The sequence below is a fragment of the Rhinoraja longicauda genome, chromosome 3, assembly GCF_053455715.1.
Source record: "Rhinoraja longicauda isolate Sanriku21f chromosome 3, sRhiLon1.1, whole genome shotgun sequence".
In the NCBI taxonomy this organism is placed as follows: Eukaryota; Metazoa; Chordata; class Chondrichthyes; order Rajiformes; family Arhynchobatidae; genus Rhinoraja; species Rhinoraja longicauda.
The window spans coordinates 94,579,720-94,597,748 of NC_135955.1; the positions used below are offsets into that span (position 1 = coordinate 94,579,720).

General features: G+C 49.6%; 1 protein-coding gene across 1 annotated transcript in view; it reads left to right on the forward strand.

Moving 5' to 3' along the window:
- Positions 1 to 2,515: 2,515 nt before the first annotated feature.
- Positions 2,516 to 18,029, forward strand: part of LOC144592488 (organic cation/carnitine transporter 2-like) — a 60,062-nt gene continuing 44,548 nt past the window's right edge. The window contains exon 1 of the mRNA XM_078397086.1: positions 2,516 to 2,881. Within this exon, the coding sequence (XP_078253212.1) occupies positions 2,516 to 2,881 (366 nt within the window). The remainder of the gene's footprint in view (positions 2,882 to 18,029) is intronic.

The window sequence follows — 18,029 nt, forward strand, 5'->3', positions numbered from 1 at the left end:
AACGTGTCAGTATATGAGTTGCTGCCTGGAGCGACTAGGCTTGTATACACTGGAATTTAGAAGGATGAGAGGGGATCTTATCGAAACGTATAAGATTATTAAGGGGTTGGACACGTTAGCGGCCGCCATTGGTGGAGCGGGAGCACGTGGCCGCTGGCTGGGTGAGGTCACGTGGGGGCGCGGGGCAGTGACGTCACCTTTTGTCCCTTATTTGGGAGTGAGAAAGTTGGCAACCCTACTAACACGGGACAAGGGCGGTCCCGTACGGGACAAACCAACTTAGCCCACAATACGGGATGTCCCGGCTAATACGGGACAGTTGGCAACCCTAGTTCTCCTCCACTCTTTACACATCAGGGGCAACTTGGAGAGATCAATTTTGCTCTCACCCCACATGTCTTTGGGATGCGGGAAGCAAATTGGAGAAAAAACCCACGCAGGTCACGGGGAGAACGTGCAAACTCCATGGAGAAGGCGGCCCTCGGACTATCTTTAATCACACCCCCCACTGGACTTTACCTTGCACGAAACGTCATTCCCTTTATCATGTATCTGTACACAGTGTACGGCTGGATTGTAATCACCTATTATCTTTCCGGACTGGATAGCACTTGACTAAAAAAGGCTTTCTCTGTACACATGACAACAAACGACACGAAACAAGACTGCACTGAACTACAATACACTGAACTAAATGACTCTAAATTAAACTAGGCTAAACTGAGCTAGACAAAGCTGCACTAAACTAAACTAAACTAAACTAAACTAAACTAAACTAAACTCCACCACACCGTGGGCGGCACGGTGGCGCAGCGGTAGAGTTGCTGCCTTACAGCGAATGCAGCGCCGCAGACCCGGGTTCGATCCCGACTACGGGCGCCGTCTGTACGGAGTTTGTACGTTCTCCCCGTGACCTGTGTGGGTTTTCTCCGAGATCTTCGGTTTCCTCCCACACTCCAAAGACGTGCAGGTTTGTAGGTTAATTGGCTGGGCAAATGTAAAAATTGTCCCTAGTGGGTGTAGGATAGTGTTAGTGTGCGGGGATCGCTGGGCGGCACGGACCCGGTGGGCCGAAGGGCCTGTTTCTGCGCTGTATCTCTAAATCTAAATCTAAATCTACACGAAGTGGCACTAAACTTTTACGGTGAATGGGAAAAGATTTAGTAGGAACCTGGGGGGGTGACTTTTTCACACAAAGGCTGGTGGGTGTATGGAACGAGCTGCCAGAGGAGGGAGTTGTGGGACTAGTGTAGCTGGGACATGTTGGCCGGTGTGGGCAAGTTGGGCCGAAGGGCCTGTTCATACAGCGAATCACTCCATGTCTCGATGACACGAAACTATGCTATACTAAACTACTCTAAACTGCACTAAAGGACACTAAAATAAACTCCACTAAACTAACTAAATCAAACTGCACTAAACTAAACCAAACCAAACTAAACTACATTAAATGACACTAACGTATATTCCACGAAACGACACTACACTACACTAATCTGTTATTAAAGCATTAAAGGCAAAGTTAGAGAATGAAGAAATATAAAAGTTGTGATATATTTGAGGTTGCCCTACATGAACCAGCAGCAAAATTGTTTTAACATAGAAAATAGGTGCAGGAGGAGGCCATTCGGCCCTTCGAGCCAACATCGCCATTCATTGTGATCACGGCTGATCATCCACAATCAGTAACCCGTGCCTGCCTTCTCCCCATACCCCTTGATTCCACTAGCCCCCAGAGTTCCATCTAACTCTCTTTTAAATCCATCCAGTGAATTGGCCTCCGCTACCCTCTGTGGCAGAGAATTCCACAAATTCACAACTCTCTGGGTGTAAAGGTTTTTTTCTCACCTCAGTTTTAAACGGCCTCCCCTTTATTCTTAGACTGTGTGTTGCCCCTGGTTCTGGACTCCTCCAACATTGGGAACATTTATCCTGCATCTAGCTTGTCCGGTCCTTTTATAATTTTAACAGCGCAATCTGTTAAAGCCATTAGCTTGTCGCAGCTACTGATATCATTTAGATATTAATAACGAGATTCTCTCGTTCTTTGAAAGATCGGAGGCATATATATTAATAGGCTTGGAGAAGCCATGTCCCTCAATCGAGTAGGAGCCAATTAAGGCACATTCGGGATGGGTGGGGGGGGAGCCAGAAGCCCACTTTGCAAATGGTCAGATACAGTAGGATATTTCAGTGATAGGCATCGATTCACCTGGTAAAGCATTAACATGCAATAAATAGGCACAGATTAGTTGCTGTGTGGTAATGAAGATGTTGTTGTCGAGCTGATCGCTCTGTCAACTCTCTGCTGAACACTGCGACGGGTTCGTCCACTTTGTTTCCGCTTATTGTGATCGGGAATTGTTCCGAGACGGGACGGGACGGGACAGGACAGAAACTCCTGGTGGAGTTTCCAACGAGGAGCCTCTCTCTCTCTCTCTCTCTCCCCCTCTCTCTCCCTAGGTGAAGAATCCCGGCCGACTGTGGCCCCGTTAGCCTTCGGGAGCAGCAGAGAATGCAGGACTACGACAAGACCACAGCGTTCCTGGGCGAGTGGGGGTTTTACCAGAAGCGCATCTTCTTCCTGCTCAGCGTGGGAATCATCCCGAACGGATACGTGGGGCTGTCGATGGTCTTCCTGACCGACACGCCCCAGCACCACTGCCGCCTGGCCAACACCTCCAGCAACGTCAGCTTCCAGCACGCCGCCCTGGTGAACCAGAGCCTGCTGCTGCCCCTCCAGGAGGACGGGGGCAAGCAGGCATACAGCCGGTGCAGCAGGTTCAAGAGGCAAGAGGGACTCAACCAGACAGAGACGGAGCCCTGTGTTGACGGATGGGTCTACAGCACCGACCAATACGCCTCGACCATAGTCAGTGAGGTGAGCGTTCTCGGTCTCGCGCGGCGGCGCTTAGTTTCCTCTTATAGAATCGCCTGGAAACATGTAGAACTCTAACGGGATTGCTATTGAGGCAGTGCAGCGTAGGTTCACCAGGTTAATCCCCAGGGAGTGGCGGGACTGTCGTATGAGGAAAGATCGGAAAGACCGAGCTTGTATTCGCTGGAGTTTAGAAGGATGAGAGGGGATCTCATAGAGACGTATAAAATTATAAAAGGACTGGACAAGCTAGATGCAGGAAAAATTTTCCCAATGTTAGGGGGAGTCCAGAACCAGGGGACACACAGTCTAAGAATAAGGGGTAGCCCATTTAAAACTGAGGTGAAGGAAAAACTTTTTCACCCAGAGAGTTGTGAATCTGTGGAATTCTCTGCCTCAGAAGGCAGTGGAGGCCAATTCACTGGATGTATTCGAGAGAGAGTTAGATTTAGCTCTTAGGGCTAATGAAATCAAGGGATATGGGGAAAAAGCAGGAACAGGGTTCTGATTGTGGATGATCAACCGTGATCATATTGAATGGCGGTGCTGGCTCGAGGGGCCGAATGGCCTACTCCTGCACCTATTTTCTATGTTTCTACGTTTATTGTCACGTATACTGAGGTACAGTGAAAAGCTTTTGTGTTGCGTGCTAACCAGACAGCGGAAAGACTGTACATGATTACAATCGAGTCCTTGATGATGCTGCTGGCCTTGCCGAGGCAACGTGAGGTGTAGATGGAGTCAGTGGAAGGGAGGTTGGTTTGTGTGATGGTTTGGGCTGCGTCCACAACTCTCTGTGGTCCAGTTGAAACACTGGAGCGATTAGGCTTGTCTACACTGGAATTTAGAAGGATGAGAGGGGATCTTATTGAAACATATAAGATTATTAAGGGGTTGGACACGTTAGAGGCAGGAAACATGTCCCCAATGTTGGGGGAGTTCAGAACAAGGGGCCACAGTTTAAGAATAAGGGGTAGGCCATTTAGAACGGAGATGAGGAAAAACTTTTTCAGTCAGAGAGTTGTGAATCTGTGGAATTCTCTGCCTCAGAGGGCAGTGGAGGCCAATTCTCTGAATGCATTCAAGAGAGAGCTCGATAGAGCTCTTAAGGATAGCGGAGTCAGGGGGTATGGGGAGAAGGCAGGAACGGGGTACTGATTGTGGATGATCAGCCGTGATCACATTGAATGGTGGTGCTGGCTTGAAGGGCCGAATGGCCTCCTCCTGCACCTATTTTCTATGTTTGTTTCTATGGGGATGGGAGGGAGAGGGGATAAAAGGGAAATTATGGGCATGGCAATGCAAGAAGTGTGTTCGAGAGAGGGTAGTGGAGCAGGGTGACCACGTGTTAGTTTAGTTTGCTTTAGAGGTACAACGCGGAAGCAACCCCTTCGGCCCACCACCGTCCAGCAATCGTCCCGTGCACTAATACTATCCCACACACATGGGACAATTTGCCATTGTACTGAGAAGCCAATTAGCTCACAAACCTGAACGTCTTTGGAGCGTGGGAGGAAACCGGAGCGCCCGGAGAAAACCCACGCAGGTCACGGGCGGGGAAGGTGCAATCTCCGTACAGACAGCGCCCGTAGTCAGGATGGAACCCGGGTCTCCGGCGATGTGAGGCAGCAACTCTACCGCCGTGCCACCGTATAGTTTACTTTGAAGAGAGATACAAGGTTGTGTCCCAGCACAAGGCCATAACATCGGAGACTGGGGAGCAGAGTCAGAGCGTTTACATTCAATGACCTTGTTGCGGTAGTTTAGGTCAGGATTATAACCCCTTGCAGGCATAGACAGTAATCAATCTCCTGAGATCAGGCTGTCAGCTTTATAGACCGTAAGGTTTCACAGCTGGCATGTTCCACATGCTGAATGCCCCCATCCCCTTGCTCATAACGGCCTCAAAGCTTCATGTAGGATTAGAAACATACAAAGATAGAAAATAGGCCATTCGGCCCTTTGAGCCAGCACCAACTGGAGCGACTGGGCTTGTACTGGAGCGACTGGGCCTGTACTGGAGCGACTAGGCTTGTATACACTGGAATTTAGAAGGATGAGAGGAGATCTTATCGAAACGTATAAGATTATTAAGGGATTGGACACATTAGAGGCAGGAAACATGTTCCCAAATGTTGGGGGAGTCCAGAACAAGGGGCCACAGTTTAAGAATAAGGGGCAGGCCATTTAGAACTGAGATGAGGAAAAACTTTTTCAGTCAGAGAGTTGTGAATCTGTGGCATTCTCTGCCTCAGAAGGCAGTGGAGGGCAATTCTCTGAATGCATTCAAGAGAGAGCTAGATAGAGCTCTTAAGGATAGCGGAGTCAGGGGGTATGGGGAAAAGGCAGGAACGGGGTACTGATTGAGAATGATCAGCCATGATCACATTGAATGGTGGTGCTGGCTCGGTGGGCCGAATGGCCTCCTCCTGCACTTTTTGTCTATTGTCTATTACCACCATTCATTGTGATCATGGCTGATCGTCCACAATCAGTAACCCGTGCCTGCCTTCTCCCCATATCCCTTGATTCCGCTAGATTGTTCAAATCATTGATAGGCCTCTCCACCCTGTCATTCAATCTAGTTAAGCCGCTGCCTCACAGCGCTGCAGACCCGGGTGTTGATCCTGACCACTTTAAAAAAAAAATTTTTTAATTTCTTTAATTTTTATATATAAAAGTTTTATTCCAAAGAAAAACATACAAACATACTAAGCAAAATGTGATCAAACAAAAGCCGCCTGTATCGGCAGTTTACAAATTAAACAATTATCACATTAAAATCCCGCCATCTCTGTCAACAATACATTCAACCCCCCCGCGGCGACCAGCGTTCCCGGAAGGCCACCAGAGTCCCCGTGGACACCGCGTGTTCCCTCTCCAGGGACACGCGGGCACGGACGTAAGCCCGGAACAGGGGTAGGCAGCTTGATCCTGACCATGGGTGTTGTCTGTACGGAGTTTGTACGGCTCTCCCCGTGAACCTTCGGGTCGAACCCTTCATCAGTCTGACTTCAGGTCAGTCTGAAGGAAGGGTCTCGACCCGAAACGTCACCCATTCCTTCTCTCCGGAGATGCTGCCTGACCCGCTGAGTTACTCCAGCATTTTGTGCCTCTTGTTGGCATGGGCTCGGTGGGCCGAAGGGCCTGTTTTCATGTCAGTTGCTGTGAATTTAAACTACGGGCACCGAGCTTGTGTGTCTCTAATGTGTTTCTGTCTATTTAAGGTCATTTATATATTGTTGGTAATCTGAACGTGAAGGACATGTGCAAGCTACTAGAACATAGAACATAGAACATTGAAACATATAAGATTATTAAGGGATTGGACACGCTAGAGGCAGGAAACATGTTCCCGATGTTGGGGGAGTCCTGAACCAGGGGCCACAGTTTAAGAATAAGGGGTAGGCCATTTAGAACGGAAAAACTTTTTCACTCAGACAGTTGTGAATCTGTGGAATTCTCTGCCTCAGAAGGCAGTGGGGGCCAATTCTCTGAATGCATTCAAGAGAGAGCTAGATAGAGCTCTTAAGGATAGCGGAGTCAGGGGGTATGGGGAGAAGGCAGGAACGGGGTACTGATTGAGAATGATCAGCCATGATCACATTGAATGGCGGTGCTGGCTCGAAGGGCCGAATGGCCCACTCCTGCACCTATTGTCTATTGCCTATTGTCTATAAGACCAGGAATTGATTTCTCTAACTTCAAGTAACCCTCATCCCCTCTCCCTCCGCCCCTCCCCCACCATAGTCGTTGTACTAGTTTCACTGTTGCGCCCTGAGTTTCACTCATTGGTTTCACCTTCCCCGCAGCCAACAATGGATCATTGTGGGCTCCACCTTTCCTTGATCGTCGTTGCTGGCTTTGAGTTGTTCTTTTGCGTACCTTTCATTCATTATTCTTTGCACCTCTTCATATCTCTATTTTCCCTCTCCCCTGACTCTCAGTCTGAAGGTCTTGATCAGAAACGTCACCCATTCCTTCTTCTCCAGAGATGCTGCCCGTCCCGCTGAGTTACTCCAGCTTTTTGTGTCCATCTTCGGTGTAAAACCAGCATCTGCCGTTCCTTCCTCCACAGGAATGGGCCATTCCGTACAGTTTTGGTCTCCTAATCTGAGGAAAGACATTCTAGCCTTAGAGGGAGTACAGAGAAGGTTCACCAGATTGATCCCTGGGATGGCAGGACTTTCATATGAAGTAAGACTGGATAGACTCGGCTTGTACTCGCTGGAATTTAGAAGATTGAGGGGGGATCTTATAGAAACTTACAAAATTCTTAAGGGGTTGGACAGGCTAGATGCAGGAAGATTGTTCCCGATGTTGGGGAAGTCCAGAACCAGGGGTCACAGCTTAAGGATAAGGGGGAAGTCTTTTAGGACCGAGATGAGAAAACATTTCTTCACACAGAGAGTGGTGAGTCTGTGAAATTCTCTGCCGCAGAAGGTAGTTGAGGCCAGTTCATTGGCTATATTTAAGAGGGAGTTAGATGTGGCCCTTGTGGCTAAAGGGATCAGGGGGTATGGAGAGAAGGCAGGTACAGGTTACTGAGCTGGATGATCAGCCATGATCATATTGAATGGCGGTGCAGGCTTGAAGGGCCGAATGGCCTACTCCTGCACCTATTTTCTATGTTTCTATGTTACTACGGGTGCCGTCTGTACGGAGCTTGTACGTTCTGCCTGTGACCTGCGTGGATTTTCTCCGAGATCTTCCGTCTCCTCCCACACTCCAAAGACGTGCAGGTTTGTAGGTTAATTGGCTTGGGATAAATGTAAAAATTGTCCCCAGTGTGTGTAGGATAGTGTTAGTGTGCGGGGATCGCTGGTCGGCGCGGACCCGGTGGGCCGAAGGGCCTGTTTCCGCGCTGCATCTCTAAACTAAACTAAACTAAACACCACTATCGTATCGGCCTCCACCACTACCCCTGGCAGCACGTTCCAGGCCCCCACCACCACCACCACTGGCAGCACGTTCCAGGCCCCCACCACTCTCTGTGTAAAAAAAACCTGCCCCCCAACATCTCCATTAAACTTTCCCCCTCTCAACTTACAGCTACGCCCTCTAGTGTTGGGCTTCTCCACCCTGGGGAGCAAGGTTCTGACTGTCTACCCTATCTATGCCTCTCAGCATTTTATATACAGCCATCAAGTCTCCCTTTAATCTTCAAGGTTCCAGGGAAAACGATCCAAGTCTGTCCAACCTCACCCTGGAGCTGAACCCCTCTGATCCAGGCAGCGTTCTGGTCAACCTCCTCTGCACCCCTCTCCAAAGCCCCCTCCATCTTTCATGTAGCCAGAACGACACACAATATTCCAAATGCACCCTAACCAAAGTCCTGTAGAATAAACTATCATAAGCTATAGGTTTTTAACCAAGGCAACACAAGCATTGAAATGATCATTTGCTGTTAAGCTGTAAAGGGGGCAGAGAAGATTTACGAGGATGTTGCCAGGACTAGAGGGTGTGAGCTACAGGGTGAGGTTGAGTAGGCTAGATCTCTATTCCATGGAGCGCAGGAGGATGAGGGCTGATCTTATAGAGGTGTACAAAATCATGAGAGGAATAGATCGGGTAGATGCACAGAGTCTCTTGCCCAGAGTAGGGGAATCGAGGACCAGAGGATACAGGTTTAAGGTGAAGGGGGAAAGATTTAATAGGAATCTGAGGGGTAACTTTTTCACACAGAGGGTGGTGGGTGTATGGAACGAGCTGCCAGAGGAGGTAGTTGAGGCTGGGACTATCCCAAAGTTTAAGAAACAATTAAACGGGTACATGGATAGGACAGGTTTGGAGGGATATGGACCAAATGCAGGCAGGTGGGACTAGGGTAGCTGGTGTAATGTAGTTGGCCGGTGTGGGCAACTTTGGCCAAAGGGCCTGTTTCCACACTGTATCACTCTGTGACTCTAAGTAGTAAAGAAGACTTACGGTCTGCTTGCCTCCATCGGTCGGGGCGCTGAGTGTAAGAGACTTGAAGTTATCATGCAGCTCTATAGGACTTTGGTGAGTCTGTATGTGGAGTAGTGTGTGCAGTTCTGATCACCCCATTAGCAACATAATGCCATAATGGGAGGAGGCCATTCGGCCCTTCGAGCCAGCACCGCCATTCATTGTGATCATGGCTGATCATCCACAATTAGTAACCCGTGCCTGCCTTCTCCCCATATCCCTTGATTCCACTAGCCCCCAGAGCTCTATCTAACTCTCTTTTAATTCATCCAGTGAATTGGCCTCCATTGCCTTCTGTGGCAGAGAATTCCACAAATTCACAACTCTCTGGGTAAAAAAGTTCCTTCTCACCTCAGTTCTAAATGGCCTCCCCTTTATTCTAAGGCTGTGGCCCCTGGTTCTGGACTCCCCCAACATTGGGAACATTTTTCCTGCATCTAGCTTGTCCAGTCCTTTTATAATTTTATACGTCTCTATAAGATCCCCTCTCATCCTTCTAAACTCCAGTGAATACAAGCCCAGTCTTTCCAATCTTTCCTCATATGACAGTCCCGCCATCCCGGGGATTAACCTGGTGAACCTACGCTGCACTGCCTCAATAGCAAGGATGTCCTTCCTCAAATTAGGAGACCAAAGCTGCACACAATACTCCAGGTGTGGTCTCACCAGGGCCCTGTACAACTGCAGAAGGACCACTTTACTCCTTTACTCAAATCCTCTCGTTGTGAAGGCCAACATGCCATTGACTTTCTTCACTGCCTGCTGTACCTGCACGCTTACATTCAGTGACTGGTGTACAAGGACACCCAGGTCTCGTTGCACTTCCCCTTTACCTAATCTGACACCATTGAGATAATAATCTGCCTCCTTGTTTTTGCCGCCATTAGTGGATTACAGGAAGGATGTGGAATGCTTTGGAGAGGGTGCAGAAGAGATGCTGCTTGGATTAGAGAGTATTAGCTGTAAGGAAAGTTGGAGATACTTGGACTGTTTTAGTCTGGATCGTCGGAGGCTGGAGAGACACCTGAACATTATGAGAGGCTTAGACAGGGTAGACAGTCAGAACCTTTTTTTCAAGTGTGGAAGTGTCAAAGACAACTTCAAAGTGAAAGGGATCATCTGTGGCTTTGAATTCTATTGTGGGCTGAAGGGCCCGTTCCTATGCTGTACTGTTCCATTAGTTTAGTTTAGTTTAGTTTAGAGACACAGCGCGGAAACAGGCCCTTCGGCCCACTGTGTCCGTGCCGACCTGCGATCCCCGCACACTAACACTATCCTACACACATTGGGGACAATTTTAACATTTACCAAGCCAATTAACCTACAAACCTGCACTTCTTTGGAGTGTGGGAGGAAACCGAAGATCTCGGAGCAAACCTGCGCAGGTCACGGGGGGAGAACGTACAAACTCCGTACAGACAGCGCCCGTAGTCGGGATGGAACCCGGGTCTCCGGCGCTGCATTCGCTGTAAGGCAGCAACTCTACCGCTGCGCCACCGTACCAACCTTCTTACAACTGCACAGTGAAATTCCTTTTGCATACGTTGCACATGCAGGTGCTGCCATGTTGTGGTGCCATTAGTCAAAGTCCACCGCCTCGGCGCCGACCAGCGAGCCCCGCAAACTAACACAAGCCTGCACACCCTTGGGACAATTTACACTTATACCAAGTATGCAAACCCAAGCCAATTAACCGACAAACCTGCACGTCTTTGGAGTGTGGGAGGAAACCGAAGATATCGGAGAAAATCCAACGCAGGTCACGGGGAGAACGTACAAACTCCGTACAGACAGCGCCCGTAGTCGGGATTGAACCTGCGTCTCTGGTGCTGTAAGGCAGCAACTCTACCGCTGCGCCACCGTGACCGCCCCTAAAGCAAAAAGGAAGAACATTTCGAGTATTGTGTTTAGTTTTCGGCACCATGTTGTAGGGAAAGATGTTGTCAAGCTGGAGTGGGTGCAGAAAAGATTTACGAGGATGTTGCCAGGACTTGAGGGCCTGAGCTACAGGGAGAGGTTGAGCAGGCTGGGACTCTGTTCCTTGGAGTGCAGGAGGATGAGGGGTGATCTTATAGAGGTGTACAAAATCATGAGAGGAATAGATCGGGTAGACACAGGCAGGTGGGTAACTGAGGAACCTGAGGAGATAACGTTTTCACACAAAGTGTGGTGGGTGTTTGGAACGAGCTGCCGGAGGAGGTAGTTGAGGCAGGGACTATCGCAACGTTTACGAAACATTTGGAGAGTGTCCGGGCCTACAGCGGCTCCCGGGCCTACACTGTCTGGGCCTACAGTGTCCAGGCCTACTGTGGCCCCTGGGCCTACAGTGTCTGGGCCTACAGGTGTCCGGGCCTAGAGCGGCCCCTGGGCCTGCAGTGTCTGGGCCTACAGTGTCCAGGTTTGGAGGGATACGGGCCAAACGCGGGCAGGTGGGACGAGTGTAGCTGGGGCATGTTGGGCCGAAGGGCCTGCTACGATAGTACAAAATGCAAAGAATGCCACAACATTAGCCAGCTGCCAGTCGCCTGTGTCTAATGGTGATTCGTATTAGAGTTTAGAGTTTAGTTTATTGTCACGTGTACCGAGGTACAGTGAAAAGCTTTTGTGGCGTGCTGACCAGTCAGCATTGACGACTGCATTGGTGCTACCTCCTGCACCCGTGCAGAACTCATGGACTTCATCAAACTTCACCACCAATTTCCATCCTGCACTCAAATTCACTTGGACCACCTCCGACACCTCCCTCCCCTTTCTTGATCTCACAGTCTCCATCACAAGAAATAGCCTTCTGACTGACGTGGGTCTATTACAAACCCACTGACTGCCACAAACTCTCTCACGACTACACTTCTTCCCACCCTGCTCCCTGCAAAGACTCTATCCCCATCTCCCAATTTCTCCGTCTACGCCGCATCGGAAGGTAGGATATTCTTGCTATTGAGGGCGTGCAGCGTAGGTTTACTAGGTTAATTCCCGGAATGGCGGGACTGTCGTACGTTGAAAGACTGGAGCGGCTAGGCTTGTATACACTGGAATTTAGAAGGATGAGAGGAGATCTTATCGAAACGTATAAGATTATTAAGGGGTTGGACACGTTAGAGGCAGGAAACATGTTCCCAATGTTGGGGGAGTCCAGAACAAGGGGTCACAGTTTAAGAATAATGGGGAGGCTATTTTGAACTGAGATGAGGAAAAACTTTTTTAGTCAGATAGTTGTGAATCAGTGGTATTCTCTGTCTCAGAAGGCAGTGGAGGCCAATTCTCTGAATGCATTCAAGAGAGAGCTAGATCGAGCTCTTAAGGATAGCGGAGACAGGGGGTATGGGGAGAAGGCAGGAACGGGGTACTGATTGAGAATGATCAGCCATGATCACATTGAATGGCGGTGCTGGCTCGAAGGGCCAAATGGCCTCCTCCTGCACCTATTTTCTATGTTTGTTTCTATGGGGATGGGAGGGAGAGGGGATAGAAGGGAAATTATGGGCATGGCAATGCAAGATGAGTGTTTGAGAGAGGGGAGTGGAGCAGGGTGGACACGCGTTAGTTTAGTTTGCTTTAGAGATACAGCGCGGTAGCAACCCCTTCGGCCCACCACCGTCCAGCGATTGTCCCGTGCACCAATACTATCCCACACACATGGGACAATTTGCCATTGTACTGAAGCCAATTAGCTCACAAACCTGCACGTCTTTGGAGCGTGGGAGGAAACCAGAGCACCCGGAGAAAACTCACGCAGGTCACGGGGAGAACGTACAAACTCCGTACAGACAGCACCGGTAGTCAGGATCGAACCCGGGTCTCTGGCGCTGTAAGGCAGCAACTTTACTGTTAGCCACCGAGCCGCCTTTGGAAACTGGGCATCCACGGGGCCCTGGAGTCCATGTTGATGATACCCAGAGATACCTTCTCCTGCCTCAGTGACGCCAGGCCGCAATGTCTAGTGGTGCCAAGGGAAGAAGCCCTTGACACCACCAGAGTAAGATTTAGTAGTTACTAAAGGTTGCCAACTTTCTCACTCCCAAATAAGGGACAAAAGGTGACGTCACCGCCCCGCGCCCCACGTGACCTCACCCAGTCAGCGGCCACGTGCTCCCGCTCCACCAATGGCGGCCGCCCGGGCCGGGAGGCGGGTTGCTACGCAACCTCCGTTAGGCAGCGCCCGAGGCTGCGGGCCTACACTGTCCGGGCCTACAGCGTCCAGGCCTACAGCGGCTCCCCTGCTCCCAATTCCTCCGTCTACGCCGCATCTGCGCCCAAGATGAGTTGTTCCATACTAGGACATCCGAGATGTTTTGCTGGGCACAATTCTTTAGTCTTTATTTTACTTTAGACTTCTGAGATACAGCGTGGAAACGGGCCCTTCGGCCCAGTGGGTCCACGCCGGGCCTACAGTGTCGGGGCCTAGAGTGTCCGGGCCTACAGCGGCCCCTGGGACTGCAGTGTCTGGGCCTACAGTGTCTGGGCCTACAGTGTCCGGGCCTACAGTGCCCGGGCCTACAGTGTCCGGGCCTACAGCGCCCCCCAGGCCTAATACGGAACAAGGGTGGTCCCGTACAGGACAAACCAATTTAGCCCAATATACAGGATGTCCCGGCTAATATGGGACAGTTGGCAACCCCAGTAGTTACCTAAATCCTTGCACTACCACCCAAAACGGGCTGTGCAATCTCTACCGTGGGGGCGGTTGGTGGGTGTAGACTGCAGGGGTTGGAGGGCATGTGTTGTGGGAGTGGTAGAGATTGCACCGGCTGTTATGGGCGATGGTGCAAGGATGTAGCTAACTACTGTGTGTAAACATTATGAGAGGCATAGATAGGGTAGAGAGTCAGAACCTTTATTCCAGTTTACAAATGCCAAAGACGAGAGTTGGTTCACGAGGTTAATCCCCGGGATGGCGGGACTGTCGTATGAGGAAAGATTGGAAAGACTGGGCTTGTATTCACTGGAGTTTAGAAGGATGAGAGGGGATCTTATAGAGACGTATAAAATCATAAAAGGACTGGACAAGCTAGATGCAGGAAAAATGTTCCCAATGTTGGGGGAGTCCAGAACCAGGGGCCATACAGTCCAAGAATAAAGGGGAGGCCATTTAAAACTGAGGTGAGAAGAAACTTTTTCACCCAGAGAGTTGTGAATTTGTGGAATTCTCTGCCACAGAGGGCAGTGGAGGCCAATTCACTGGATGAATTTAAAAGAGAGTTCGATAGAGCTCTAGGGGCTAGCGGAATCAAGGGATATGGGGAGAAGGCAGGCACGGGTTACTGATTGTGGATGATCAGCCATGATCACAATGAATGACAGGTATCACAAAAAGCTGGAGTAACTCAGCGGGTCAGGCAGCATCTCTGGAGAGAAGGAATGGGCGACGTTTCGGGTCGAGACCCTTCTTCAGACTGTCAGACTCCCTCTCCCCTGACTCTCAGTCTGAAGAAGGGTCTCGACCTGAAACGTCGCCCATTCCTTCTCTCCAGAGATGCTGCCTGACCTGCTGAGTTACTCCAGCATTTTATGTTGAAAGACTGGAGCGACTAGGCTTGTACACACTGGAATTTAGAAGGATGAGAGGGGATCTTATCGAAACGTATAGGATTATTAAGGGGTTGGACACGTTAGAGGCAGGAAACATGTTCCCAATGTTGGGGGAGTCCAGAACAAGGGGCCACAGTTTAAGAATAAGGGGTAGGCCATTTAGAACTGAGATGAGGAAGAACTTTTTCAGTCAGAGAGTTGTGAATCTGTGGAATTCTCTGCCTCAGAAGGCAGTGGAGGCCAATTCTCTGAATGCATTCAAGAGAGAGCTAGATAGAGCTCTTAAGGATAGCGGAGTCAGGGGGTATGGGGAGAAGGCAGGAACGGGGTACTGATTGAGAATGATCAGCCATGATCACATTGAATGGCGGTGCGTACAGGCTCGAAGGGCCGAATGGCCTCCTCCTGCACCTATTGTCTCTTGTGTCTCCCTTCGATTTAAACCATGGATATTCAGGAGACGGAGGGATCGGGATCACACAGAGGCAGAGGAGATTAGATTGGCGTCACGTTCAGTACGGACATTGTGGGCCGAAGGGCCTGTTCATCTGCCCCGCACTGTGCTGTGTTCTGCTTGCCTTGCAAGCGTGGCCAACTGATCGGGCTGGAGTTAGAGCAAACCCAGCAACAGGCAGTCCCACAGGCAGGCAATGGAAACCTTAGATCAGTCAAGCAAGTCCCTTAAATGGCAAACATGTTGACTTAGCCCTCTGGTAACTTGAGGAGGCCGCCCGCGCGGGCTGGGAAAATGTGCAGAGTCATGGAACCGGTCAAGGGTGGTCACAAGCAAACCGACCAGTGAAATCGGATCACAAGCTCGGACCTTTATAAGGAGCCTCTGGGCATCAGCGATCTGAGAGGCGGCAGAATCGTGAGATGAGTGAAAGGGGGGGTAGCAGAACGAGGCCATTCGGCCCTCCGAGTCTACTCCGCCATTCAATCGTGGCTGATCTATCTCTCCCTCTCAACCCCACTCTCTCGCAATCGGAATGTAGGTAAATAACTGCAGATGCTGGTACAAATTGGAAGGTAGACACAAAATGTTGGAGTAACTCAGCGGGTCAGGCGGCATCTCGGGAGGGAAGGAATGGGTGACGTTTCGGGACGAGACCCTTCAATAGACAATAGACAATAGGTACAGGAGGAGGCCAGTCGGCCCTTCGAGCCAGTACCACCATTCAATGTGATCATGGCTGATCATTCTCAATCACTACTCCGTTCCTGCCTTCTCCCCATACCCCCTGACTTTGCTATCCTTAAGAGCTTTATTTAGCTCTCTCTTGAATGCATTCAGAGAATTGGCCTCCACTGCCTTCTGAGGCAGAGAATTCCACAGAATGTTGGCCTTCATAACAAGAGCATTTCAGTACAGGAGTAAAGAGGTCCTTCTGCAGTTGTATAGGGCCCTGGTAAGACCACATCTGGAGTATTGTGTACAGTTTTGGTCTCCTAATTTGAGGAAGGACATCCTTGTAATTGAGGCAGTGCAGCGTAGGTTCACGAGATTGATCCCTGGAATGGCGGGACTGTCATATGAGGAAAGATAGAAAAGACTGGGCTTGTATTCACTGGAGTTTAGAAGGATGAGAGGAGATCTTATAGAAACATATAAAATTATAAAAGGACTGGACAAGCTAGATGCAGGAAAAATGTTCCCAATGTTGGGGGAGTCCAGAACCAATGGCCACAGTCTTAGAATAAAGGGGAGGCCATTTAAAACTGAGGTGAGAAAAAACTTTTTCAACCAGAGAGTTGTGAATTTGTGGAATTCTCTGCCACAGAGGCCAGTGGAAGTCAAATCACTGGATGGATTTAAGAGAGAGGTAGAGAGAGCTCTGGGGGCTAGTGGAATCAAGGGATATGGGGAGAAGGCAGGCACAGGTTATTGATTGGGGACGATCACAATAGACAATAGACAATTGACAATAGACAATAGGTGCAGGAGGAGGCCATTCGGCCCTTCGAGCCAGCACCACCATTCAATGTGATCATGGCTGATCATTCTCAATCAGTACCCCGTTCCTGCCTTCTCCCCATACTCCCTGACTCCGCTATCCTTAAGAGCTTTATTTAGCTCTCTCTTGAATGCATTCAGAGAATTGGCCTCCACTGCCTTCTGAGGCAGAGAATTCCACAGATTCACAACTCTCTGACTGAAAACGTTTTTCCTCATCTCCGTTCTAAATGGCCTACCCCTTATTCTTAAACTGTGGCCCCTTGTTCTGGACACCCCCAACATTGGGAACATGTTTGCTGCCTCTAACGTGTCCAACCCCTTAATAATCTTATACGTTTCGATAAGATCCCCTCTCATCCTTCTAAATTCCAGTGTATACAAGCCCAGTCGCTCCAGTCTTTCGACATATGACAGTCCCGCTATTCCGGGAATTAACCCTTCAGACTGAGAGTCAGGGGAGAGGGAGTGTAAAAACATGTGTAGGGGTAAGCTGTGAAAACGACAGATCAAAGCAGATGCTGCTAAGGAAATGTAGAATGTCAGCCATGTGGAAGTTTACAAGGAGGTACACGAACAGTAAACTTAACCAGGAGGGTAATGAAACTCGTTGGAGAACTAGTTGGAGAAATTCCACATAGCTATCAAGGGGAGGCCATTTAAAACTGAGGTGAGAAGAAACTTTTTCACTCAGAGAGTTGTGAATGTGTGGAATTCTCTGCCACAGAGGGCAGTGGAGGCCAATTCACTGGATGAATTTAAAAGAGAGTTAGATAGAGCTCTAGGGGCTAGTGGAATCAAGGGATATGGGGAGAAGGCAGGCACGGGTTACTGATTGTGGACGATCAGCCATGATCACAATGAATGGAGGTGCGGTCTTGAAGGGCCGAATGGCCTCCTCCTGCATCTGTTTTCTATGTTTCTATAGGAAGTGTGTGTGGTGAATACTGATGCCAAACCCTCATACCACTTTTCCTGGCTTCTCACCAAGACTAAGTCACCACTCGGAACTGTGCCAGGCCTTACAAAGATGTTCAGTTTGCTATTAACCCATCTCGGCGCGCCAAGATTTGGACTTTTTACTTTTGACTTAAGAGACACGGCGTGTTCTCATCATTGTGGGGCCTCATTTCGTACGTTCATAACTTGTAGGAGCAGAATCAGGCCATTCGGCCCATCGAGTCTACTCCGTCATTCAATCACGGCTTATCTATCTCTCCCTCTCAACCCCATTCTCCTGCCTTCTCCCCGTAACCCCTGACACCCGCAGTAATCAAGTATCTGCCAATCTCCGCCTTAACATTTTCCATTGACTTGGGTTCCACAGGCAATAAATTCCACAGTTTCACCACCCTCTGACGACTATAGAAATTTCTCCTCGTCTCCTTTCTAAAGGTACGTCCTTTAATTCTGAGGCTGTGCCCTCTGGTCCTAGACTCTCCCACTAGTGGAAACATCCTCTCCACATCCACTCTATCCAGGCTTTTCACTATTCTGTAAGTTTCACTGAGATCCACCCCCTCATCCTTCTAAACTCCAGCGAGTACAGGCCCATTGCCGACAAACGCTCATCATAGGTTAACCCACTCATTCCTGGGATCGTTCTTGTAAATCTCCTCTGGACCCTCTCCAGAGCCAGCACATCCTTCCTCCGATATGGGGCCCAAAACTGCCCACGATATTCCAAATGCCGCCTTGCCAGCGCCTTATAGAGCCTCG